The sequence below is a fragment of the Emys orbicularis genome, chromosome 4 (assembly GCF_028017835.1).
Source record: "Emys orbicularis isolate rEmyOrb1 chromosome 4, rEmyOrb1.hap1, whole genome shotgun sequence".
Classification (NCBI taxonomy): domain Eukaryota; kingdom Metazoa; phylum Chordata; order Testudines; family Emydidae; genus Emys; species Emys orbicularis.
In genome coordinates this window covers 23,245,716-23,273,226 of record NC_088686.1, presented here as the reverse complement: position 1 = coordinate 23,273,226, position 27,511 = coordinate 23,245,716, and the positions used below count along the sequence as shown (strand labels likewise).

The window sequence follows — 27,511 nt, the reverse complement described above, 5'->3', positions numbered from 1 at the left end:
ATTTTAAAGCTTAAAAATCTCTCAACAATGTCAATGAAGATTTGCTAATTCCTGTCCTTACTATTTTGCTGTCTTTTCTCCTTTTTCTCCCCTATCAATACTCTTCCTTTCTCCTGCTCGATCTGGCTTGACCACTGTGATTAACTGTAAAATCAATAAAGCAGCAGCATCTGGTAGAGGTCCGTTCTATGGCCAACCCACCTGGAGCAGTGAAGCTAGCACTAGAGTCCATCTGTCTACTATTGGGTGAAAGTACAACTGACTGGAAACAGATACGTTCCATCATTATGAGGGAAAACTTCATTCCAACTATTGTAAACTTTTCTGCTGAGGAGATCAGGTGAATAACTGCAGGTACCGAGCTACTCCTGGGAATAGAAAGAAATTGTTCACAAGATTTTCACAATAGAAATCTTACTAGTAGTCACAATTGGTGATGTTAGGGTTTGGTTTCTACCTCACAAAAAGCAGAATTCATCTCGTGTGTGTGTGTGTGTGTGTGCAGAATCGCCACCTTTTATGCAGAGAACAAAATATCAAACTCTGTCATATATTCATGAAGATGATGATCTATCAGGGAGAAGATGTGCATCTCAGAGCTAAATTTTGCTCTTAAAATAAATTTTAAAGTATAGTCTGAGTAGCACATACTGCCATTAGAGCACTGGGGTATAGAGTATTCCCAGTAATTGAACTTAAATGTCTTTCATTATTTCCCAGCAGTAGCCTTAAATCCCTGATTGTTGCATGCTGAAGACTTTTTTCATCCCCTTAATAGCTGTGAGCTCTATAAGGAAGCAGCATCTTGTTGAAGTAAGAGCAATGGCCAACCCTCCTGCTGCAGTAAAACTGGCTTTAGAATCAATCTGTCTCCTGTTGGGTGAGGAGACAAATGACTGGAAAAAGATCAGACCAGTTATTCTCAGAGACAATTTCATCAGCAGCATTGTCAACTTTAATACTGAAGATCTAAGGTATTGGTTTTAGTTTATCTACTGTAGTAAAGAGGCAACTTCCTCAGTAACTCTGCGCTGAGAGATTCAACACTTGCGCACATGCTGTGTCAAACATAACTCTTCTTTTGCAGTGATTCCATCCGGGAAAAAATGAAGAAGAATTTCATGTCAAATCCAAGTTACAATTATGAAATCGTAAACCGAGCATCCTTAGCGTGTGGTCCACTGGTAAAATGGGCAATTGCACAGGTAACTCATCTGCAGTAGATGCACCAGTGTAGAATGCTTCAGTGTTATGTGGGAAATCTAACACCTAGTGATAAGTACTAGTTCTATGGTGCTGGAAATATGCAAGGACTCAGAATCCGCAGACTTCCAGCAGTCAAAGATCTGTGGCATCTTGTCTAGCTTGCTATTGTAGCGGTAAAAACAGTAATTGGTCTCAAGTGAATGCGCAGAGTAAGGTGCTGAATGTTCTTGCATACCTGGTTAACTGTTCCGTGATTAACAGGATCCTGCAGTACATTTCATAAGAACTTGTATGTAAAGATTGCAACCCTACAACTTATTTTCAACTGTCTTTTGAAAAAGAATCTGTTTTTAATAATAGTGACTAATGGTTGGTCTTTTTGCTCTGTAGCCAGTTTTGTGTACGCACAGACCAGATTTTGTTACCTGGTTTGATCTCGTTTCCCCCACCTGACAAGGGTGGGGAATGTTGTAGAGCAGTGTGATCATGTCTTATTGAGGGGAGGGCATCTAGCTCTGAAGTAATGTAAATGGCAAGCACAGATGGCATCTCATCGAGCCCTATTCAAAGCCAAGGTTGGTTATTTGTGGGTGTAGGCTTTGGCTGAGGGTTTCTGGGTGGGATTTTAGAAGCTTGAGTAGAGTGCCGTTATGGGAAAACTGGAGGGCTTCTTCAGTGGGGGCAGGGGCAGGCTAATCCCAGTGTGCAGGGAAAAGGATACACTAATTTGGTACTTACCCCATAAGATAAGCTTCCCTCTTCTAGCCTTCCAGACTCATTGCAGGATCTCCCCTGCCTTCATCCTACACTCCCTGAGAGAGAGCTCTGGCATCGTGGGCAATGGTCCCTGCACTGCACGATTGAATTTGAAATTTGATTGAAATCTGGAGGCTTCCCAAAGAACATCATTCTCCCTTCAGTGAGATGAATAGTGCAGTTCACACCTCTTGGCTGTTTCAGGCCACCTGCAGACTCAGAATAGTGAATCAGTTTAAGTAGAAGACTAGAAACTTAACCTTTTTAAAATGAAAGCCTGAATACCTAAAATCCTGAGGGGTGCCCTCAATCCATAAAAAAATTATGCTTGCTGACTTGCATGGTCCCAAGTCACGTGGTAAGTTCCATTCTAGAAAGTATCTAGAACTGACTGTTCACATGTTTCACAGCTGAATTATGCTGATATGTTGAAGCGAGTAGAACCCCTCCGCAATCAACTACAGGAACTGGAGGATGATGCCAAAGACAATCAACAGAAAGCTAATGAGGTAGAACAGATGATTCGTGATCTCGAGGCCAGTATTGCTCGCTACAAGGAAGAGTATGCAGTGCTGATTTCGGAGGCTCAAGCAATTAAGGCGGACCTGGCTGCAGTTGAAGCAAAAGTGAGAATACTCAATGTACCATTTTGTCCATTTTACTGACTTTTCTTTAATGTTTCAGGGGGTGGGAATAGTGGCTTTCAAACATTCTGTATACCTTTCTAACACAGAATGCTTTAATGGCCTCTCTACACAACAATTTGCCTTTCAATATGTTTTCTCCTTTGGACTTCTTACAAAGAGCTTTGCGACCATGGATAAACAGACCAGAGTGAGGATTGCTCTTCCAGTCACTGCCTCATGCTGGCCACCCAATTAAATTGGCAATCTGTCTGATCAGGACTAGGCTAGCAGGTGGAATGTTACTCAACCAAGGAAAGCTATCATAGGTAAAGCAAAGCCAGTCCTCTTTCACAAGCACAAAATTCACCCATTAAAATGATCAATTCTGTAAGTCTCAAATGTGTTTCAGAGGAATTGTGATTACTTAATGTTTTTAATAGAGTTGAGTGTCTGCCTTTTCTCATATTTTAAAACTATCGTGCAGGGTAACTGCTATATTAATGTTCTCTTCAGACAAGACTAGTGAAGTCAGGTTAAACGGTCCATACAAATGTCCTCTTATTTTTTGGTTCCTTGAGCTGCACTGATGGAATCATAAAAATGTAGGGCTGAAAGTGAACTAGAGTCCAGCCCCCTTTGCTGCAGCAGGGTAAAATAAACCTCGTTTATCCTTGACAGGTGTCTGTCCAATCTGTTTTTTTTAAAATGTCCAATAATGGGAATTCCACAACCTCCCTTGGAAGACTATTCCGGAGCTTAACTACTTATAGTTGGAAAGTTTTTTCCTCATATCTAATCTATATTTCCCTTGCTGCAGATTAAGCCCCTTACTTCTCAACCTACCTTAAGTGGACATGGAGAACAATTGATCAGTCCTCTTTAGAATAGCCCTTAACATATTGGAAGACTTTCACCATGGTTGTCTTTTTCTCGAGGCCAAACATGCCCAGTTTTTTAACCTTTTCTCATAAGACAGGTTTGCTAAATCATTTTTGTTGTCCTTTTCTGGAAATTCTCCATCCTGTCCACATCTTTCCTAAAGTGTGATATCCAGAACTAGACACAGTAATCCAGCTGAGCCCTGATTGCTGTATAATCAACAATACTGAGGGACCAGTACCTCCCAGGTCTTACTTACAACACTCCTGTTAATACATTCCAGAATATTAACCTTTTTTGCAGCTGCACCACATTGATCACTCATATTCAATTTGTGATCCGATATAACCCCCAGATCCTCTTCAGCCTAGCCAGCTAGATCCTAGCCCAGGGGTGGCCAACCTGTGGCTCCGGAGCCCCATGCGGCTCTTCAGAAGTTAATGAGGCTCCTTGTATAGGCACTGACTCCGGGGCTGGAGCTACAGGCGCCAACTTTCCAATGTGCCGGGGAGTGCTCACTGCTCAACACCTGGTTCTGCCTCAGGCCCTGCCCCCACTCCACCCCTTCCCGCCCCCTCCCCTGAGTCTGTCGTGCCCTCGCTCCTCCCTCTCCTGCCCAGAGCCTCCTGCACGCCACGAAACAGCTGATCGGGAGGTGCAGGGAGGCACTGATCCGCAGGGCTGCCGGTGGGCAGTAGGAGTGGAGGGTGGGAGGGGGGAGCTCATGGGAGGCTGCTGACATATTACTGTGGCCCTTTGGCAATGTACATTGGTAAATTTTGGCTCCTTCTCAGGCTCAGGTTGGCCACCCCTGTCCTAGCCAGTTATTCCCTGTTCTGTAGTTTTGCATTTATTCTTTTTTCCCCTTCCTGAATTTCTCTTGTGGAATTCAGATCAGTTCTCCAATTTGTCAAGGTTGTTTTGCATTCTAATCCTGTTTTCCAAAATGCTTGCAATCCTTCTGTCCCTTTCCACTACCAGAACCATAAAATTCACAGCCCAATAATACTAACAACCAAACTTCCAGAGTTGTGCATGCACTCATAGTTGTTTTCTGGACATATGTAATTCTGAAAATTTGGGTCAAAAGTCTGGTGTGTTGGGCACACTTGTCTGGCCGTATAGGTTGCAAATGCGATAATTATGGGAGCCTTCATTTTGAATAAAGATGTATATTATATTGACCATTCCTTAATTTCTAGGTAAACCGTAGCACAGCTCTCTTGAAGAGTCTGTCTGCTGAACGTGAAAGCTGGGAGAAGACAAGTGAAACCTTCAAGAACCAGATGTCCACTATTGCAGGAGACTGTTTGCTTTCAGGAGCTTTTATTGCTTATGCTGGGTACTTTGACCAGCAAATGCGACAGAACTTGTTCACTACATGGTCCCATCACTTGCAGCAAGCAAATATCCAGGTAAAGATTGCTCCACAATTACTAATGTCATGACTACCACAGGTGTTAACATTGATTGTAATGAGTTACTGCTTCGTAAAGGGGAAATCACAAGGTGTTCACAAAAGGTAAAGATCAAATTTGATCAAACTTTGGGCAAGTAATAATAATGTTTTACTCTTCAGTTCCGTACAGACATTGCAAGGACAGAATACCTTTCCAATGCAGATGAGCGTCTTCGCTGGCAAGCAAGTTCTCTACCTGCAGATGACCTGTGCACAGAAAACGCTATCATGCTTAAGCGGTTTAATAGGTACTTCATTTGTACAATAAGTACAGAATGTATGGGGATAAACTTAACAATGGATCGGTGCACAGAACTCCCACTGAAGTCAATGGAATTTGCACACACCTATCAAAAGGAAAACTTGATTGAAACTTTATCATCCAACTGAATATAAATGCTTTGAGAGAATTTTGAGCGCTGTCTGATATCTACATAGTACCCATGATAGCAAATTAAATGCAAGTCTTAATAATCTCCTTCCCTTGTGTTTATAAGCAAAACAACTTGCATTTTTAGTATACTTCACTATTATACCAACTTAGCTCAAACTGAAACTGTTAGTCTGTATTGACTGAAACAGTAAAGTATCCTTTTGATAATTCTATCTAGTTAGATCATTTAACTTTGTTATCTTCTCCAAACAATGACCCTCCATATTTCATTACATGAGCCCACATTCTCCAAAAAAGATTTAGAATATTAACTCAACCTGAGTGGACTAAATGGCTTCTATCAGAAGCCTTAAAACAGTCATATGATGGAAATATTTTTTCACTAACTTAGGTATCCACTGATCATTGATCCTTCTGGACAAGCCACAGAGTTCATTATGAATGAATACAAGGACCGTAAGATCACTCGTACTAGCTTTTTGGATGATGCTTTCAGAAAGAACTTGGAAAGTGCACTGAGATTTGGTAACCCTCTACTCGTCCAGGTTAGTCTCTTGTTTACATAAATTTAAAAAAAAAATTTGTGGTTGCATTTCCCAGGAAGTACACTTGAAATCTTCACTTGCTGGGGCTTAGTTTTATTGCTACTCTGGCAATTCTGTGCTTTTCAGGTATTGAATAAATGAAGGTCCTTGTATAGACAATGGATCAAAATGCAGCAAAGATCATCTTCCTTACCTGTTCTAACCACATTGCTCCCCCTCTCCTACCATATCAAGGTCAAATTTAAAGGCCTTTCTCAGGTGTACCCCTTGCTACTTAATAATTTGTCACCTATTGTGCCCCTTCTGATTTGACTATCCAGTCTGCTTGTCCACTCCCCTTCAGTGACTCTTTACACACCATCCCTTCTGCACAGAACAGTCCCTACACTGATCTATAATGCTCCTGGTTTTAAAAAAAAAATCTTTAAAACTCACTTCTATGGATGTCTGCAGTAAATAGTCAGTGTTGAAATAGCTAGGTTGGAGCAGATGGGAGAAGCCAGATTGGCTTGATGAAAATACAAAAAGGCAAATGTATGCATGTATATAAAAAAGTACATCTGTTTAGAGATGGCACCCATTTCTGTAGTATCCAAGCACCTCATAACACCTTAAGACAGGGGTGGCCAACCTGTGGCTCCGGAGCCACATGCGGCTCTTCAGAAGTTAATATGTGGCTCCTTGTATAGGCACCGACTCCGGGGCTGGAGCTACAGGCACCAATGTGCCAGGGGGTGCTTGCTGCTCAACCCCTGCCCCCACTCCGCCCAGTGCCCCCCACTCTCCCCACCCCACACAGCTGATCGGGAGGTACGCGGAGGGAGGGGGAGGTACTGATCGGCGGGGCTGCCGGTGGATGGGAGAACTGATGGGGGGCTGCTGACATATTATTGTGGCTCTTTGGAAATGTACATTGATAAATTCTGGCTCCTTCTCAGGCTCAGGTTGGCCACCCATGCCTTAAGAAATAAGGATATATTATCCCTATAGCACAGATGGTAAAACTGAGGCACAGATTAATTTACTTTCCAAAGGTGTCGGTTTCCATCACCCTCTTATTGCTTGTGCTCTTAAACTGTGAGGTGCAGGATTCAGGTAGCAATGGTAGCATTACTTCTGATTGGGGCCTCTTGGTGCTAGTTATAATCTGATATCTACACAATGAAAACAGCAAAATTAAGAAATCCAAACAGGAAACATTACTTAGGTATGTAATCCATCATCCAAAATGTCTGAATAGTACTTGATCCTAAAAATTAACTTATTGTATGGGGAATAACATTGGACTAACAGTAGTTACACACATGACCAAATCTTCATGTGGATTACTACTAGACCTTTTCCCAAGCAGGGGAAAAAATGTGATCCAGATCAAACTTTATTCAAGCTTGTTCCAGCACAGGTCCATTTTAGCTACTGTTCTGTTCATTACTCTCACAATTGTATTGCTGTTTAGGATGTGGAGAGCTATGACCCAATTCTGAATCCTGTGCTGAATCGTGAAGTCCGGAGAACTGGAGGTCGAGTGCTTATTACCCTGGGAGACCAAGATATTGACTTGTCACCGTCCTTTGTCATCTTCCTCTCCACCAGAGATCCAACAGTAAGGAACACTTACAAATTTGTTTAGATTTCAGCAGGGCAGAACACATATTAAGCCAACAAAATGATCCTGATATTTATTTTGATAGGTTGAATTTCCCCCGGATCTCTGCTCTCGTGTTACGTTTGTCAATTTCACAATAACTCGCAGTAGTTTACAGAGCCAGTGTCTGAATGAGGTCCTGAAAGCTGAAAGACCAGATGTTGATGAAAAACGTTCTGACCTCCTTAAACTTCAAGGTAGGTTTCTGAAAAATCAAACCATAAAAATGAGTCATAATTAGTCAGAGAATAAACTTGACAGTCACTCTCTTACTAATATACAGCTATTCTTTTTATAGTTGAGGAATGTGATATTTTGTAACACTATGTTTCAAAGCATACAGGAGATATGACAAACGATATAGAATAAAGTGTTTGTATAGGTTATATGCAATGCGTGTGATCACAGATCTCAATTTGTTTTACTTAAGGTAAATTCCAACTGCGTTTGCGGCAGTTAGAAAAATCTCTGCTACAAGCTCTCAATGAAGTGAAGGGACATATTTTAGATGACACAATCATAACTACTTTAGAGACCCTAAAGAAGGAAGCAGCAGAGGTCACCAGAAAAGTAGAAGAGACTGATATTGTCATGCAAGAGGTGGAGACTGTATCTCAGCAGTATTTGCCACTTTCTACAGCATGCAGTAGTATCTACTTCACAATGGAATCACTGAAACAGGTTAGATAAAAAAACAAATTTAATCCCTTTCTTCTCACCAGAAATATTCAGTACTGTTAACATTTTTTTTCAAAGTTATGCTGTACTGTTTAAATTCCAGTTATGACTGCATAAGTACATCATGAATTGCAATAACTTCAGTGTTTGTTTTATTTTTATATATATGTATAATTTTTATTTTTTTTTACCTCTTTAGATACACTTCTTATACCAGTATTCTCTCCAGTTTTTCTTGGACATCTATCATAATGTCTTGTATGAGAACCCAAATTTGAAGGGAATTACAGACCATATTCAGCGTCTCTCAATCATCACAAAAGACCTCTTCCAGGTTCAGTATTTTCCTGGACATTATACTTAGCAAAGGTTCTTGTCATGTGGAAATCTGATTAAGGCTCTTTATAATACAACTAACTGATTACATTTTGTTTTGATAGGTGGCTTTCAATAGAGTAGCTCGTGGCATGTTACATCAGGATCACATAACCTTTGCTATGCTGTTGGCCAGAATTAAACTTAAAGGCACAATTGGGTAAATGTTTGAATTTTTGCTTTTTGAGATGCATCTCAGTTTTCCCATTTACACACATGAAAGCTTTGTATTTGGTGCCTTAAGGTTAACCACTACTTCCGTTGAAGACAGACACTTGGCTAAAATGTACTCTACTTTTAATTTAAGGGAGCCTACATATGATGCAGAATTCCAACATTTCTTAAGAGGAAAAGAAATTGTACTCAGCACAGCATCTCTCCCAAAGATCAGTGGACTTACAACAGAACAAATGGAAGCTATGATGAGATTGAGCTGCCTTCCTGAGTTTAAGGACCTGGTTTCTAAGGTTCAAGCTGATGAGGCAAGTATCCTGCTTAAGCACTGTCACTGCACTACATTTAGGTTAGACCTATGTTGGGTACTTGCATGGCCCCCATTGCTATAGTATGAGTACCTCACCATGTAGCTAACCTCACAACACTCCAATGAGGAAGGAAAGTCCTGTTCCCATTTGACGATTGGGAAGTGAGCCACAGACTAAGTGGCTTGCCAAGTTTACACAGGAAGACTTTGAGCAGGGATTCTAACCTGGGTTTTCCCTAGCTAGTGCCCTAACTGTGGGAACAGTCTTCCCCCTCTCTGTAGAAACTAGTATATAGTTTCAAGCATTGGGTTTTATTTTACTTAAGTGGACTTCCAGTATCTTCAGTAAAATGCAGTATGTTTTTAGTTTTGGTTGGGGTTTTTGCTGCAGTAAAACCCCCCGTCAGTATCAAGACCTTATAATGGTAGGCTCTGTATCCATATGTGTATAGAAAGTCCCTGTTCTGAAGATCTTACAGCTGGAATGGAATCCTAAGTGTCATGTACAATGCATCATAATTAATATTTCTTTCAATACAGCAATTCTGTATCTGGTTGGAGAGCAGTTCACCAGAGCAGACTGTGCCATACATTTGGTCTGAAGAAAAACCTGCAAGTAAGTTCAGTTGCACTTTTACCCTGGCAATTGCCTTGCTACCAATTTAAGTCTTGACTAGAATAGACCTTCATTGAAGTCTTAGAACTTAGCACTTATGAAAACTGCAAGTTTGATAGGATTGAAAATGGAAGTCTTTAATCCACAAAACAATTGCAGCATGAGTAATGACTGTGCAGCCTGTCCCTGACTCTACCCTACCATGGGGTCTTTGCCCCAAGATGGGACATTGTCTTGATATCACCCTCAGACTGCCCACAAAAAGGTGTCAGTTACTTGGTATCAGAATTTTTACATGAGTGCAGTTTCCTTGCAAACGTAAGTAAAAGAGGCAAATTCAAATAGTCTCTTCAAAACACTGTTAAAATTGGTTCCAGTGTAGTCAGTGTGGTGCCCTGCAACAGGAACAAACTACCCTACAATTCACTGTACGTAGACGGTTGAATGGGCATCTGTGCCTTTTGGTCATTGCCAGCCTGGTCTAACTCAGTGCTCTAACAGTCCTCTGTAAAAGGCCCTCTTGTTACAAGTTTTGCTGACCTTGCCTGGTCTCCTGCTAGAACTATTGCTACCTCTTCCCTCCCCCCCCCCCCCCCCGCCTCAACTTCTGTATTAACAGTTCATGCTAAGTGTAGATATTTCTAGGTGGCTAGAAGGAAACTAAAGCTCTGGATTGGAGAAAAATTAAAAAAAACCTGACACTCTTTTGCTTAATCTTTCCCATCTGTAAGATCACATGGGACAGCACTTGTAGGCAAAATTTGTTTGAAATAGGCTATTTATAATGAGTATTTCTTTGACACAGCTGTCTAATAGCTATAAATTGTTACTAACCAACTTTTTTTCTAAAAGTTGCTCACTTTTAGTAGCTGCTGTAAAACTGTTTGGCTATGGGATCAGAATTTGCATAAGATAAACTACACTAATTTCCCGTAGTGCTTTTATCACTGGAGCATATAGGTTTCAAATGATAGCTAAACAGTCAGTAGATCTGGACAAAATCTTAACAAGGGATACTGTCAAGCTAAAAATTTTCTATTACAAATAACAGCTTAGTTATTTGCCTTAATAGTCTAGCATTCTTCATGTGTTATGTATTACACAATATTGCCACACTTTAGTTACAGATGCTGCAGGAAAGCGTTTTTCTTTGCTGAAATATCTAGAAAAACAACAAGGAGTCTGGTGGCACCTTAAAGACTAACAGATTTATTTGGGCATAAGCTTTCGTGAGTAAAAACCTCACTTCTTCGGATGCATAGAGTAAAAGAGTACTGCCACGAGACTCCTTGTTGTTTTTGTAGATACAGACTAACACGGCTACCCCCTGATACTTGAAATATCTAGAGAATTCATGGCAACACTTTTATAGGCTTTAGATTATGTATATGAACTCACCGCGGAAGCATCCAAAGGCCCTAATCAAATTAGGGTACTTTTGTACTAGACACTGAAGAGCTCGCAACCTGAAAAGAGTACTACTGTGTGTAAGCCTAATAGTCACATTGATAGATATGCCTAGGTCAGTTTAAGATAACCTTCTTGGGACAGAGTTAGTTTTGATTGTCAGATTGATTAACAGCAATTACCATTATGTGAATTTCAATCTAGAGTCCTGCATTTAGCAACTTATATCTCAGTCTTTAAAAGCTGTAGTTGTTTTGCCAAGTCTTTTCTTTCTTCTCCAATTATTTGATTAACACAGTTCAAGGATAGGGAAGAAAATGTTGAGTTATGATCTGTTAAGCTTCAGGAACAAATAACACACTCTTTTTTTTCTCATTTTAGCACCTATTGGGCAGGCCATTCATCGTTTACTCTTGATCCAGGCATTCCGTCCAGATCGTCTGCTGGCCATGGCACATGCCTTTGTTTCAGCAAACCTTGGCAAATCCTTTATGTCTATTATGGAGCAGCCATTAGATCTGACACACATTGTAAATACTGAGGTAAATTATAGGAATGAAAATACTTTAAAACATGACATCGTATTGAGGGCATAAATCTCTGTTGGTGGTGGCACATCAGACTGCTCTGCCTCAGTTTGAGGAAATGGGTGTCCGTTATAGGCTTCAGCACTGAAAGAACAGTACAGTAACTCCTCACTTAACGTTGTAGTTATGTTCCTGAAAAATGCGACTTTAAGTGAAACGATGTTAAGCGAATCCAATTTCCCCATAAGAATTAATGTAAATGAGAGGGTTAGGTTCCAGGGAAATTTTTTTCACCAGACAAAAGATATATATAAACAGAGACAGACACAGTATAAGTTTTAAACAAACAATTTAATACTGGTACACAGTGATGATGATTGTGAAGCTTGGTTGAGGTGGAGGAGTCAGAGGGTGGGATATTTCCCTTACTGCTAAATGATGAACTAGCAATTGGCTGAGCCCTCAAGGGTTAACTCTCTCTCACTCTACAAGGCGGTAGGAATGGCGGGAGATATGCGCATTTCCCCTTTAAGTACACTGCCTTGTTAATTAGATCAGCTTGCTGAGACCCCAGCTGCTGCAAGCTCCCTCCGTCCTGAGCCCTGGTGTGTCCCCCCTGCTCTATGGAAGATGGGGTAAGCGGGGAGCAGGAGCAGGGGGGAGGGGGACACCCTGACATTAGCCCCCCTCTTTTTTCCCTCCCCCCCCTCCCCCGCACAGCAAGCAGGAGTCTCGGGTAGCAGCTCCAAGGCAGAGGGTAGGAGCAGCACATGGCAGTGGTAGGGAAGTACAGCTGAACTGCAGGCAGCTGCTGCACAGGGAACTTAGAGGAGCAGAGAGCTGTTAGGGGGAGCTGATAGGGGGGCTGCCAGTCCACCCTTGTTCCAAGCCCCGCCCGCTAGGTGCAACGGGCTGCTCTTCCTGCAAGCAGTAGACACAGCAGGCGGCTGCCAAACAATATTAGAAGGGAGCATTACACAACTTTGAACGAGAATGTTCCCTAATTGATCAACAACGTAACAACAAAACAACATTAACCAGGACGACTTTAAGTGAGGAGTTACTGTATTCCTAGGATCCTTTTTAGCTAAAACTATTGCAGTATAACCCAATTTACTAACTATGCTGAACAGCTTATTACAGTAGCATAAGGGATGAAGGGAATTTATCTTCCCCCGCAGATTTGGGGGAGGTGCATAATTATCAATCTGGTTTATTCTTATGGTAATTGTGAATGTTTTGTTTAAATGTCTTGGATTGTAGGTGAAACCTAATACTCCTGTACTGATGTGTTCTGTACCTGGCTATGATGCCAGTGACCATGTTGAAGATCTTGCCACTGAACAAAACACACAGATTACCTCTATTGCTATAGGTAAGAATACATTATCGTTAGGTTTGGCAGAACTTGACTTTCATTTTTTTTATAATTTTTGACAGATGCTGATGTTTGGTTTAAGAACACGTAAAGGTTTAAAATTTTCAATGGAGGGAAATCACGGTGGGGAGACAATTTATTTAATGACAGACATTGAGATTCAAAAAGTTAAAGCTTTATCACCATAAACACAAATTGTCAACATCACTTGTCAAAATATACAAAGTAAATATCCTTAAATCTGTCTTCAAGCAGCATTTTTCTTGTTTGGCTGTCTGTAAATTTTTATTGTTGATTCAAATTTTCTTTTTCATTTTTGTGTGTGTGCATGGTGAAATTAACATTTACTAATTTTAAAAAAAGCAAATTGTTCCAGGCATAATTATCATGTTTGTCTTATTTCTTACCACCTCATATAAACATATAATTTAAGCCAATTAAGTTTCTAGAGCTAACCATAACCTTCTGCTTGTAGGCTCTGCTGAAGGATTTAATCAAGCAGATAAGGCAATAAACACAGCAGTGAAATCTGGCAGGTATGTTCTGTCCCTCTTTTTTTATATCAGTAGAACTGTGAATAACATTAGTTACTGTTCTGTTACCATATTCTTGTAGGTGGGTGATGCTAAAGAATGTCCATCTGGCTCCTGGTTGGTTGATGCAGCTAGAGAAGAAGCTGCATTCTTTACAACCTCATGCTTGCTTCAGACTTTTCCTTACAATGGAGATAAATCCCAAGGTAACCGAAATCAAGTTCGGCTTTGACTGGCACAGCAAGTGGTGTGTAGTGCTGTTCCAATGTCCACTGTTACAAGAATCCCACCAACCAGGGCAGCATTCCCCATGATGGCCTTAGTTTTACAGGGGAAAGGGTGCATTTTGGAATGAATCTGCAGGAGTAGGAACAAATGTCACCAAAATCCTGCCTGGTGCTTTCTAGGGTATTGCTCACCCCGTTCCTAGTAATGTCAAGTGCTTTGTAAATATCCTGTCTCCATGCTTACGTAGGGAAGAAAAGGCTGCCTACATCTTCCTACTTTCTACTAAGAAAAGGAAAGGATGGGAATTGGCCATTAGTACTTACAACGTGAGAATCATACTTTAACATGAATTAAGTCCATACTGCTCGTAGTTTTGGCATCTTATTACAAGAGGGAGGATACTCTGTTGCAATAAAAAACTTAGTGTAGGTTAACAAACTTGTTCAAAATATCACATTCCTTGTAGACGAGAGCATTCTTTGGGGTATAACTTGTGTTGATGCTCTTCTGTCCTAGGTGCCGGTGAATTTGCTGCGTGCTGGTCAGATCTTTGTGTTTGAACCTCCACCTGGTGTAAAGGCGAACATGCTGAGGACGTTCAGTAGTATTCCTGTTTCTAGAATATGCAAGGTGAGGTGATGGTTTCTGTGTAGTTATGGGGAACTCAGAAACTGAAAACTGTTTATAAAAGTTTCTTTTTAACTTCATAGCTTTCAGTTGGTCTATCATACATTAATATCAGAAGGCATAACATTAGTTTACTGTAAAGCAACCAGCTTTTCAGAGGCTTTCACTTTACCCTGATTAAAACATGCATGGCATGTAAGGAAGCAATCTGTTAAGCTTTTTTTGATCTGATGCATTAAAACCTGGAGATACTGTGCTTACTAAACATTTGACATTCACCAGCACTGTAGCCAGCCTGGTTTCTTTGTTAATAAATTCTGATCACTTTGGTTTTAGTGTGGAGAAATAATGCATTTTCTTTTCCCCATCCTAGTCTCCAAACGAACGTGCTCGTTTATATTTCCTCCTTGCCTGGTTCCATGCCATCATTCAAGAACGTTTGCGATATGCTCCCCTGGGCTGGTCCAAGAAATATGAATTTGGTGAATCTGATCTGAGATCTGCCTGTGACACAATAGATACATGGCTGGATGATGCAGCAAAGGTGATTGAATTTTTTTGCTCGGTCAATCTTTTTTTTTTAAATACAAAGTAACATTTGAATTACTTGTGGTTACTGTTCAACGAAGGGCAGATTAATCTGAAACACTGATGAGATTAGCTGGAAGCAAGTGTAACCCTTTTGCCCATCTGAGTTGGCAGCAACAAGGGCCGGGTTCAGTATCTAGGGGTTCCGTTTCAATAACACAATGCTAAACCGGCTTGAGCCCCAGCCCAGTGACCTGGGACAATTACATACCAACCCCCCACCCCCGGGCGCCTCTAAGAGGCAATACTTCCCCTCTCGCAAGCACGGAGTCTGAGTGTAGCAAAGTCCTTTTAATAAAGGAAGGAAACAATGCGGCATTATGTTGGGGAAACACCACAAACAGGTTTCATAACACAAACCATGAGCAAAAGACCCACCCCCAAGTAAGTTTGGCAGTGTCCTTTTCCCCTCAGGGTCTTAAGTCCAGCAACCCAAAAATCCCTGTCCCTGGTCAGTGCAGCCCCAGAGTTCAAAAGTTTATCTGTAGAGTTTTACCTCCCAGCCTGGGTGGAAATGGGTGAGTGGGGGTATTAAGGAGCACCTTACGTGGTCCGAGGCTGACTGCCCCACCTCTCCGTGGGGTTCTGCTGCAGCCTTCACCGCGAGCCATTCCGCCAGCCACGCAGCTCCAGCCATCCCGCAAACTGCTCCGCTCCGCCAGCCGTCCCGAGAGCCACTCCAACTGTCTCACAAACAGCTCTGCTCCGCCAGCCACTCAGCAATGTATCTTCTGCCCCCCCACCCCACTCCACCCCACCCCACTCCACTACTTAACACAGCACTCAGTGATTTCAGCTCTTAGTCATTTTAGCTCTCTAGTGATTTCAGCTTATAGTAGGGGAGCCTCAGTGCTGGTGCATCATTGGCCCAAAGTGAATTCAGCTCAGCAGCCTATAACTAGACATCCTAATGGAATCAAAATTAGCTCTGATATTTCACAGTGGAGGGGAGGGGGTACAGTTGGTGTTTCAGGCCCTCAAAGGGGGCCCACACCACCAGACACATATGCCTGTCCCTAGCCTCTCTCAATTCACTGGGTTTTGGAACCCAGGTCCCTTGTCTAGCGAGTGCTACTTAGTTGATGGCGAGTCCCTCTGTCATAAAACAGTTCCACTGTCCTTGATTCACATAATCAGGGTAACAACACTTGATTCTTCCTGCCCCAATAACGGAGAAACTGGGGATCCCACAGTAGCCAAAGTGACCATTTGGGCAGGCAATCCTTCATGTTAGGCAGGGTGGGTGTGCCCATGCAAACGAGATCAGCCCCTAAAGTCCTTTTCCATGGCTCACCACCAGATGTCAGGGTAGAGCTCATCCTGACTAAATATCAAACTGTTTGTTTGATTTCGGCTTTCATTAAACTGTCCAAACTCGATTTCCCTATTTTTATGGGGAATCTTCACATTCTAATTAAATTGTCTTTACTGTCAGGGCCGCCAAAACATTTCACCTGATAAGATCCCATGGTCTGCTCTGAAGACATTGATGGCACAGTCCATTTATGGAGGTCGCATTGATAATGAATTTGATCAGCGTCTGCTAAACACTTTCCTGGAGCGTTTGTTTACCACTTTGAGCTTTGATAGTGAATTCAAACTGGCTTGCAAGGTTGATGGACATAAGGATATTCAAATGCCAGATGGAATCAGGTATTTTTTCAGCCTCAAATTTCGGTTGGTCTCACCTTAGTAGCTGCTTTCCTTCTGAGAAGCTGGACTCTAAATTGTACTTTTTGCATTGGTATTTAGCCAGGCAATGTATTCCTGGTAACCTAGTAAAATGTGTGAGATTATGGTTAATTAACTTAGTTCAATTTACTGCCACAACTTTCACTTGCAGACGTGAAGAATTTGTCCAATGGGTTGAGTTGCTGCCAGATACACAAACCCCATCCTGGCTTGGTTTACCAAACAATGCAGAAAGAGTTCTTCTCACCACACAGGGTAAAACTTGTATTTGACTTTCTTGTGTGCTTACAGGTTATGTAAACTTGAAACTCTCTTTTTTTTAAATGCTGAAAATAGATGAGACACAAGTATCTTTTTGAGTGACACTAAATAGTAAAGTTACAAGTATCTCAATGTGTATTAACTATATCAGCCTCCACAAAATAACTAATAAATGTCTATGAATTCTTAAGGTTGAAAGTAACTTGTTTAGAATTTCATCAGTAGACAGGAAGATACTACACAAGTGAGACTCTGACTTTTAGTTCTAGTCCTAAGAAAGGTTACTCATGTTTAATAGTATACTTAAGAATTATTTTTAAATAAGTGGCAATCACAGAAGTGTTGAATGTAATCCACTAATGCATCTTTAAAACTTTTCCTTGTACTGATATCCCAACACTTTTTTTTTTTTTGGTGTGGCTCTGCTTACTTTATTCTTTGGTTCAGGTATTGATATGATCAGTAATATGCTAAAAATGCAGATGCTAGAGGATGAGGATGATCTAGCTTATGCAGAAACTGAGAAGAAGGCAAGAACAGATTCAACTTCAGATGGGCGTCCATCCTGGATGAGAACACTGCACACCACAGCCTCCAACTGGTTCCATCTTATCCCACAAACTCTAAATCATCTTAAACGAACAGTGGAAAATATTAAGGTGATGATTAAGATTTCCAAATACATATTTTGGTCTGTAAACGAGTAGAGGTTATGCAAATGTGGGTGAGGTATCCTACTCAGATTGCAGCCTGAAAATGGTCTCTCAAAGTCTGCTATACTACTTGAATCTAGAAACAAGGCACTGTTTCCTTTTCTTTGCTGTAATTCAGTTTAAGAAATTATGACAGAGTAACACTTTCATTTGGTTGGGAAGGTATCATGTAGAAGAGTTTATTTATAGTCTCTTGCTTCCTAAACCAGGGGTGCTGTAAGTGCAGCATCATACACACCACATTTCAGTTCACTTGAATGATCAGATGAGTGTATGTTGGCTCAAAGGTAGTATCACTGGTTGGTCCTCATTGGAAAGCTGGGTGGTAGCTAATACTGAGGCTTCTGCTAATTGGGAGTGGGGACTAATCATGAAAGGGAGCCATAAAGCTCTGAGGCTAGTATGAGACAGGTTGTTTTACAATCAAGAGAGTTTATGGAAAGTCTCAGTTTCTAGGTTGTTGAATAATTCAGACGTGGATTATATATTAATCTTTTCTGTTTAGATCAGGTTATGGACTTGGGCTCTGGACATAGATACAGAAAGGAATAGGAACTTGTAGTAATCAGGCCAAACTGCAGCAGGCAGCTTGCACGCTGTTGTTCCCACCTGCAGTTGGTGTCAGTAGGGAATGAAGTTCTTGCTTCAATTCCCTTAAACTATCATCTGTGAGGCAGCTGCATCTATGGGGTGGGTGGAGGAAATGACTGCATTGTAAAAAACACATTACGGTGAGGCCTTAAAAGTTGATGATAATACATGTGGGATTTGGGCAGCCAACTAGTGCCCTTCAGTGTTGCAGGGCTACGGTTAGTTTTCCCACCAGAAGATGCTCATCTTGTTGTTTCCTCATTTTTCTTGCTTAAATAAGGATCCGTTGTTCCGATTCTTTGAGAGAGAAGTGAAAATGGGAGCCAAATTACTTCAGGATGTCCGTCAGGATCTTGCAGATGTGGTTCAGGTTTGTGAAGGCAAGAAGAAACAGACTGACTACTTGCGTACACTTATAAAAGAATTGGTGAAAGGTATGTGACTTCAAACAGGCTTCTCTTTTTAAAATGCTTTCCCAGTAATCTTATTACATCAGTTGATGTCTTCTCATTTCCAGCACTGACCAGTAAAAGAAACACCACTATTCTTGCCTAATACAAAATTCTGAAAGTCAAAATGGTGAGGTTGGTCTTGTGACATATATGAACTGCAGTATTGCCAACCTAAGCATTCAAATAGCATGAGATTGGTGTAAAAAATTGATTTTTTTTTTCAAGTCAGTCTAGGTTTTTTGCCTTTGGGGTTCACTTGGATTGTGGTTTTTAACCTTGTGCTGCAACTGTGGGAGCTAGAAACCTATTTAAATGAAAGATGAAACTTTCATGTTACTGTCCAGGAGCTGGAGATTTAAGTAAGACATCTATATTGTATGACTTGGAAAGGAATTGAGAGTTGGCAGCACTAAAACTGAGAGTGTTATCAAAAAGTAAGATTTTTGCTGAGTTTGAAACAAACAGCCGGAGCCTGGTGTGACGGGTTTGGTCACAGAGGCCCCCTTGGGACTGTCACTTGATGTGCTGGAATTACCTCTGAGCCTGTTTTCCCTGCCATCTTGGGACTCCAGAACCCTGCCTTGTTGAGTCAGATACGCTAGCCTGCTGCAACACAGACCCAGGTCTGGTCCATGCACCCAGAGCTGCAGCCTTTAACCAAAAACTGCTCAGCAGGTCACCTATCTCTAGCACCCAGACACCCAGATCCCAATGGGATCCAAACCCCAAATAAATCTGTTTTACTCTGTATAAAGCTTACACAGGGTAAGCTCATAAATTGTCCGCCCTCTATAACACTGATAGAGAGATATGCACATCTGTTTGCGCTCCCAGGTATTAATCACTTACTCTGGGTTTAATAATAAACAAAAATTCTTTTTATTAAGAATAAAAAGTAGGATTTAAGTGATTTCAAGTAATAACAGACAGAACAATATAAGTCACCAAGCAAAATAAAGCAAAACACGTAAGTCTAAGCCTAATACATTAAGAAACTGAATTCAGGTAAATTTCACCTTCAGAGATGTTCCAATAAGCTTCTTTCACAGACTAAACTCCTTCCTAGTCTGGGCCCAATCCTTTCCCCTGGTACAGTTCTTGTTAGTTCCATCTCAGGTGGTACCTAGGGGATTTCTCATGACTGGCAGCCCCCCTTCTTCTGCTCCACCCCCTTCTATAGCTTTGGCCCAAGGTGAGAATCTTTTCTCTCTCTCTGGGTCCCCACCCCTCCTTCTAAATGGAAAAGCTCCAGGTTTAAGATGGATTCTAGTATCATGTGACATGGTCACATTTCCTGTGAGACCCCAGCCTTCATTCTTCCAGGGCTGGCCTGCACGTCCCCAGGAAGGTTTGCAAGTAAACAGAGCCATTCACAACCAATTGTCCTAGTCAATGGGAGCCATCAAGAGTCCAAGCCACCATTAATGGCCCACACTTTACATAATTACAATAGGACTTCAAAGTAAAACTTCATATTTCTAGCTTCAGAGACAAGAATGATACATTCATACAAATAGGTTGAACACACTCAGTAAATTATAAGCTTTGTAATGATACCTTACAAGAGACCTTTTGCATAAAGCATATTCAAGTTGCATTATATTCACTCATAAGCATATGTCCATAAACATATGGAGTGCAACCGTTACCCCGGTGTTGTTGAACCAGTTTCAACCAAAACCTTAAGTTTTAAGCACTCACTTGTAACAAAATTATCAGAGGAACTCCAGAAGTTACCCTGGCTTTATTTTCTCTGCTCATACATTTGGCAGTATGATGAGAAGGGGACATTTTGTACCAATATAGTGGAATAGGCTGATGGTTGAGATATCAATTTAAGCAGAACTATTGTACAGTAAATTAATAAAATATTCTTTGCCTTGTGACCTGAGGATAAAGGTAGTGGTATCCTGCGCAATAACTCCTTAAAATTGCAGTCTTCCATGTTGCAAAGGCTTAATTCTAAAATAAGCTGAGACGTATTTTGCAACTCGATGTCTATGCTAATAAACTTACTAATAAATGTCTTACAACTTACTAACAAATCCTGGAAGTCAGACAGTAATTTCTGTTTAAATATTGATCTGCAGAACACATTTTAGAAAACTAGGTAGCTTTCTATAATGTCATGAAACTCTGTCTTTCAGTTTGTTTACACTTGTACTCTCTGGTCCCAGATAGGTTAGAACCCCACTGTGCTTGGTGGTATAAAAAAATCTGTTGTAAAACACAGTAATAGCGAAGTGGCTGCCACTGAAAGGGTAAAATTACATTTGGAAATCATGTGTAATCCAACTCATACCCATACAGAGCTCTTACCTTGGATACGTCTTCTCTAGGTATTCTGCCTCGTAGCTGGTCTCATTACACTGTACCTGCTGGCATGACTGTTATTCAGTGGGTGTCTGACTTCAGTGAACGCATTAAACAACTACAGAATATTTCCCAGGCAGCTGCTTCTGGTGGAGCAAAAGAACTAAAGGTATCGATCTTGTGTTTTATTGCCGTTCTCATTAAAGGCTTTTCTGCAATTCTGAGAAATCAGGGTTACATGAGTCTGTAACTGCTTATATCTAACTGTTAGTGTAAAAAGTATTGAAACGCTTTAGCTAAGGAGCTTATCAGAAATCTTACCTGGACACCCCTTCAAACATGCTTTATATTATGGTGTTCCTGAATGACTTCCTGTGTTTAAAAATTGCCATTTTCCAAACCTAGCTACAGCTCATGCACACAGCACAGTTGCTGCAATGGGAAAAAACAGCTAGCCTATATCTACACTACAGCTGAGATCTACGCTCGGAGATCGATCCACTGGCGGTCGATTTAGCGGGTCTAGTGAAGACCCGCCAAATCGACATCCGATCACTCTCCAGTCGACCCCCTGTACTCTACCCCCGACGAGAAGAGTAAGGTAAGTCGACGGGAGAGTTTCTGCTGTCGATCCCCCGCGGTGTAGACCCGTGGTAACTCGACCTAAGCTATGTTGACTCCAGCTACGTTTATTCATATAGCTGGAGTTGCGTAGCGTAGGTCGACTTACCATGGTAGTGTAGACATAGCCTTACTTTCTGTTCTGTAACTGTTGTTCTTCAAAATATGATGCAGCCATGATTCCCTGTAGGTGTATGCACGTCCAGAGCACCAAAGCAAATAATTTTGGCTAGCAGTACATGTAGGGGCAGCACTCCTACCCTGTGACCCTAGCCTCTACTGTGGCTATATAAGGTTGGTGCACCCCGCAACCTCCCTCATTTTAGACTCCGATGCAGAGGGTGAGTTGTGGAATACACATCTGTATCACATCCAGAAGAATAGAAATAGTTACTTACCTGTACTGTAATTCCTTCAAGTAGATGCAGCCATGAATTTCATGTAGGTGAGACTCAAGCAGTAATTGCAGGAGGTGGGGCTTGGAGTATGTTTAAACAAGGGGTGCAGGATTACCTTCTCAAAGTTTTCATCTGATTTGGATTTAGCATTAGTGGCATAGTGGTTTTAAACATATATGTACACAGGATCCAGTGGCAGCCCTGCAAATTCCTAATATAGGAGCATCACTTGGAAATGCCATCACTGTTGCCCGGGCCCTTTGAGGAGGCGCAGTCTGAGCTGCTTCGTATGCTGTCATGATATAGGAAGTTCTCCAACTTGAGATCATCTGTGAAGAGACTGCTTGCCCCTTCATTTGGTTCACATATGAAACAGATGAGACTAAGAAAAGAAATCTTTAGTTTTATCTGTAAAAGGCTAAACATCATCTGATATCCAACGTGTGAAGATGCTGCTCATCTGGGGTTGAATTCGGCTCAGGGAAGAACACTGGTAGATATATAATTTGTTTCAAGTGAAACTGAGAAACCACTTTAGATAAAAATTTATGATGAGACTGCAGGGTTACTTTGTTTTTAGAAAATTGTATGTCCGGATGCTCCTCCATCAGAGCTTGCAGTTCACATGCTCCTAGCAGATGATGTTGCCATAAGGAAAGGAGCTTTCTGACCAAAAGGGAGAAAGAAAGAGGTCAGGGTGAAGAGGAAGAGATATGGGAGGCCAAACCAATAACCTGAGGACATCAGAGAATTGATATTGTCTCTGCCACATTGGAGCCATGAGAATGAGCTTGGCACGATCCAGTTTCAGCGTGAGAATAACCTCCAGGATAATTGGAAGTAAAAGCATACAGGAGTGCTGATTCCCAGCATCAGGTGAAAAGCATCAGTCGGGGGGCCTGGACTGAGACCCACGCCCTCAAGAGCAAAATAGATGGCATTTCTTGTCTGCCTTGAAGAACAGGTCAGAATTCCCAAACTGCAAAGAGGTACCGCAGGACACTGGGCTTTTTAGACCACTTGTAATTCAAGGAGAAATTTTCTGCTGAGGGGATCTGCCAGGTAATTCTGGATCCCAGGTAAATGACAGGCCACAGTGATTGGTGGGTTTTTTTTTTGTTTTTTTTTTTTTGATGCAACACTGCCAGAGTCTGATCACCTTTTGACACAGCACATTGGAGTATGCATCCCCGTCTGTTCACTTAATACATCATGTCACATATCAGGGGGTAGCCATGTTAGTCTGTATCCACAAAAATAAGGAGTCCGGTGGAACCTTAAAGACTAACAGATTTATTTGGGCAAAAGCTTTATGCCCAAATAAATCTGTTAGTCTTTAAGGTTCCACCGGACTCCTTGTTGTTTTTATAATACATCACGGTGCTATTGTTAAGGATGCGCATGCTGAGTCCCTGATGTGTCTGACAAGCACTGTAGATGGCACAAAGTTCCAGGACACTGATTTGCAGAGAAGCTTCCTGTTCCGACCACAGGCCTAGAACTTCCTGTGCACTCAGGTGTGCTCCCCAGCCTATTAAGGAGGCATCAATTACAGTAGTCCTGGTCGACGGGGACCAGGCGAAGGGAACACCCTGGCATACGTTCCCTAAGCAGTTGTCCATCATAAGGAGTCCGGATAGGCAGAGGAGGTCAGACCAGTTTGTCCAACAGATGATGGTTCAGATGATAGACCAACGTCAGCCACATTTGAAGAGGACAAAGGCGTAACCTGACATATTGGACTATCTGTGTGTATGCAGCCACATGGCCTAGCAACCTCAGGCATACTTGGGCTGTGGTTGAGGGTTGAGATTGCAGTTCCAGACATAGGTGGTGAATAATGCGAAATCAGTCAGTCGGCAGAAATTCTCTCAAACTCAGTCTAGCAGGGTCGCAATGAACTCAGTACTTTGAGCTGGCATCAATGTTGACTTCCCATTGGTTAGGCAGAGACCTAGACTCTCGAGTAAGCATAGTGTGAACTGAACATGAGGACTTCTTCTCTGGAGTTGCCTCTCTGTACCAATCATCCAGATACAGGAAGATATGAAATCCCCTCTTCCTGAGGTATGCGGTCACCACAATTGTGCAATTGGTAAAAACCCAAGAAGTGGAAGATAGAGCAAAAGGGAACATGGTGTACTGATAGCATCCCAACCTGGGGGCGGCGTCGGTACCAAATTGGAATGGGGAATTAGCACTTGTGGGATTGAGTGAGACACAGTCCTACCCGGTACCAGAAGAGGTGCCAACACTGAGGTCAAGGGCGGTACTGAAGTCGACAACCGGATCTTTTGTCAGGGCAATGACTGTACTACTGACTGTCACAACCGATAATTTGAGAACCGCTGATCTAGAAGAAATAACGCTTAGAAAACTGAGACTAAAACATGAGGCAAGAACAACATTCAGAGCTCCGATTCAAGCCATGGGCAGTGAGAAGGAACTGAGGAGAGTCAGGGAGGTGCTGCCTTTAAATACCCAGGGGATGAGTCCCAAGGCATGAGCACAGCCTCTATGGGTACTGCTAGGCAAAGTTCTCTGGTTTTGGTGCGCTGGGCACGTGCACGGAATACGCTGCATGTATTCAAAGAAGACAATACCTTATAGCACAGCCTTGTGGGAAATGTTGACACACTTGGAAATTCGTATTTCTAATTCTACTTGTATATGTGCAGTACAATTGCGTACAAATACTGAACTCTTCTGAAACTGCTAATTCTTTCCTATAAAACAGACTTTAGGATTCATAAAATTGTTTCTACATGTGTATGTTAGTAGGAAACCATCCCTTTGAGGATAAATCTTCATCTGAGGAAACATGCCATACATAGTTTGCAAGATGGTCCATATTTTAGTGCAACTCTTTGTTTAAAGAGATATTGAATGTAGCTAAGAGCCATTGCAGTAGATACTATAGAAACTTCTAAAACATACAATTCTTTTCATAGAATATCAATGTGTGCCTGGGTGGCTTATTCGTACCTGAGGCTTATATTACTGCTACAAGACAATATGTGGCTCAAGCAAACAGCTGGTCCCTGGAAGAACTTTGTCTAGAAGTCAATGTTACAACTACTCAGAATGCAGTCCTGGATGCTTGCAGTTTTGGAGTCACAGGTTAGCTGATGTGCTTTTTACAAAGTGGAAGGGAAGGAAATAAGTGCTATTAACCCTTAACACTGGGAATTTTTCTTCTATAAAAATGCTGGTACGGACCATATCAAATACATAACACCAAGGGGAGTTAACAAGCACAGTGAAAGTTTTGATTGCAGTTGCACTAGAAGTAGCATTGGAAGTTAATTTCTATGGGGGATTCTGCATTATTTAAAAACATGTTAATGGAAAACTTTGCTATGCTAGTGCATAGTGGTTGAGAATCCTTATGAATGAACATGGTCAGTAGTAGTGCAATATGGATAAATGCAAATAACTAACAGTCTATATGTTAGAAGTAGCACTCTGGTGGCTTTTTTTATTCCTCTAATAGCCTTCACTGTTACCTTTTCTGGAGTATTTTTTCATCTGTATAAATTAGGTCTCCCATTTTAACAGTAGGTCTAAATATCAATGACCACACTTTAGATGGGTGAATCTACCTCTGGACTTGAAAATGGAGTGGAAAAGGAAACTTCCTTTAAATGTGCATACGCTTCCCTTTCAGGAAAGACCTCAAATGTTCATACTTCTTAACTCTTAGGTTTGAAGCTTCAGGGAGCTACGTGCAGTAACAATAAACTGTCCCTGTCAAATGCTATATCAACGATATTGCCCATAACACAGCTTCGCTGGATCAAGCAGACAAATGCAGAAAAAAAGGCTAATGTGGTAAGTAATGTGGAGATAAATGTTTTGTCATTCTGTGACTCCTTTCAGTAGTGGTTCATCAGCTTTAAATTCTACTTTCTGGTGCCCTAGAATAAAAATGAGAAAATACCAGCTTCCATTTCATTAGTTTTACATTTTGCAGTACCACAGATGTTCCTTTCCAATGTGAGTTTTCAGCCTGGAGGTTACAGTTCCTAGGAGTCTTGCAAACAGATCCAGCATTGCTACCACCCTCTTTCTTTGTGGCTAGCTGGGGGTATCAAGAAATTTTAAACTCAGGTAGCATTGGGTCCTTAGAAGTCTGAACAACACCTTAGAAATGTATTCTAAAAAGTACACTTTAGCCTGGCAGGTTGGGAGTTCTTTCTTACGAGTACAGTTGATCTTGGTTGGGGGAGGATGGGCAGAGTCCAATTTGGAATGTCTCTATTCATAATTTCCAGTGGTGGGGACCTTTGCTGTCTTCCCTTTGACTTTTATCTTGCATTCAGCTGTCTTATCCACATTTTAATAAATGCCTAACTTCTTTTCCAGGTTACATTACCAGTTTATCTGAACTTCACCCGTGCTGATCTGATCTTCACTGTTGACTTTGAAATAGCCACCAAGGAAGATCCTCGCAGTTTCTATGAACGTGGTGTTGCAGTCCTCTGCACAGAGTAACAAAATAACGCTTTCTAACCGGAAAATAGTAGTAAAATTCAGTGTCTTTAATCTAGTCTACAGTGTTAGTTTTAACTTCCAAGGGATGGTTAAGTTGTCAGAAGGATTGGTGTAAAGTTGACTTGATAGAGGCTGGTGTACTTGAAAGGTGATACTGATGATTTGAGGAAGAATTGGATGTGGTTTTTAGATGGCTCTAGTTACATGTGGTAATGTTTGGTGGTTCTTACTACATTAAATAAATTCTATAGCATGATTTGTGGTTCTTTATTTCATTTCTCAAAGCATTGTTCTTGCCATGACTTGCTCTAGAGAATTACTTCCATTAATGCTTTTAAATTTTCAAGGAATGGAGAATGATGGTGAAACATTACCCAGGTCTTCAATAATGAATGGTGCTAACGTACTAAGAAACCAGTTTTTACCATTTGTGGCACGTAACTTGCAAATCTCCTGTATAAATCGCCTGTAACCAGAAACAAGAATGCAAAAGCCAAAATTAATTCAGTGGAACAAGTTGAAATTGCGCAAACACTGGTTTTCAAAAGGAAGGCAAGGGAGATGTCATGCCAATATTACTGTTACACAGGAGCAATGAACGGCACACATTGCTTAATCTACATGGAATAGATATGAACCACCTGCATACTTACGTGAGAACTATCCTGTACACAGAACACTAACTTTCAGAACAGTTTCATCACCTCCAGTGATACAGTAACCAGCACAGTGGATATGTGTGAGGAAGTAACTTTCCATTAATATCAACATGCTTGCAGACACTTGAATTTAGACCCACTTGGGATTTTTTTTTTTAATGAATATTATTTCCACCTCTGAGAGCGGCATCATTGACATAAGCTAATAGCTCTACCACACTTTGAGGTGTCTCTCTTCTGATTGCATATGCTAAAGATATTGGTTTTATTCTGTTCATTCCTTAAAGGGACACTTAAAGCTGGCAGACCCAAAAATCTGACCCACCCAACCAAATAGCTTTTGGTTACACAGTAGTCACTAACATT

The 27,511-nt window shown here is 41.4% G+C and overlaps 1 protein-coding gene across 1 annotated transcript in view; it reads left to right on the top strand.

Moving 5' to 3' along the window:
• Positions 1-26,486, top strand: part of LOC135877483 (cytoplasmic dynein 1 heavy chain 1-like) — an 88,680-nt gene extending 62,194 nt beyond the window's left edge. The window contains exons 52-78 of the mRNA XM_065402924.1: positions 145-340; positions 1,088-1,205; positions 2,373-2,588; positions 4,670-4,882; positions 5,047-5,174; positions 5,712-5,865; positions 7,322-7,468; positions 7,557-7,707; positions 7,941-8,191; positions 8,388-8,522; positions 8,629-8,723; positions 8,871-9,045; positions 9,588-9,663; positions 11,452-11,612; positions 12,861-12,972; positions 13,451-13,511; positions 13,591-13,714; positions 14,253-14,366; positions 14,737-14,907; positions 16,387-16,604; positions 16,795-16,898; positions 17,352-17,563; positions 18,489-18,642; positions 21,000-21,142; positions 24,944-25,112; positions 25,696-25,823; positions 26,358-26,486. Coding sequence (XP_065258996.1) covers positions 145-340; positions 1,088-1,205; positions 2,373-2,588; positions 4,670-4,882; positions 5,047-5,174; positions 5,712-5,865; positions 7,322-7,468; positions 7,557-7,707; positions 7,941-8,191; positions 8,388-8,522; positions 8,629-8,723; positions 8,871-9,045; positions 9,588-9,663; positions 11,452-11,612; positions 12,861-12,972; positions 13,451-13,511; positions 13,591-13,714; positions 14,253-14,366; positions 14,737-14,907; positions 16,387-16,604; positions 16,795-16,898; positions 17,352-17,563; positions 18,489-18,642; positions 21,000-21,142; positions 24,944-25,112; positions 25,696-25,823; positions 26,358-26,486 — 4,055 coding nt within the window. The remainder of the gene's footprint in view (positions 1-144; positions 341-1,087; positions 1,206-2,372; positions 2,589-4,669; positions 4,883-5,046; positions 5,175-5,711; positions 5,866-7,321; positions 7,469-7,556; positions 7,708-7,940; positions 8,192-8,387; positions 8,523-8,628; positions 8,724-8,870; positions 9,046-9,587; positions 9,664-11,451; positions 11,613-12,860; positions 12,973-13,450; positions 13,512-13,590; positions 13,715-14,252; positions 14,367-14,736; positions 14,908-16,386; positions 16,605-16,794; positions 16,899-17,351; positions 17,564-18,488; positions 18,643-20,999; positions 21,143-24,943; positions 25,113-25,695; positions 25,824-26,357) is intronic.
• The last annotated feature ends 1,025 nt before the right edge of the window (positions 26,487-27,511 follow it).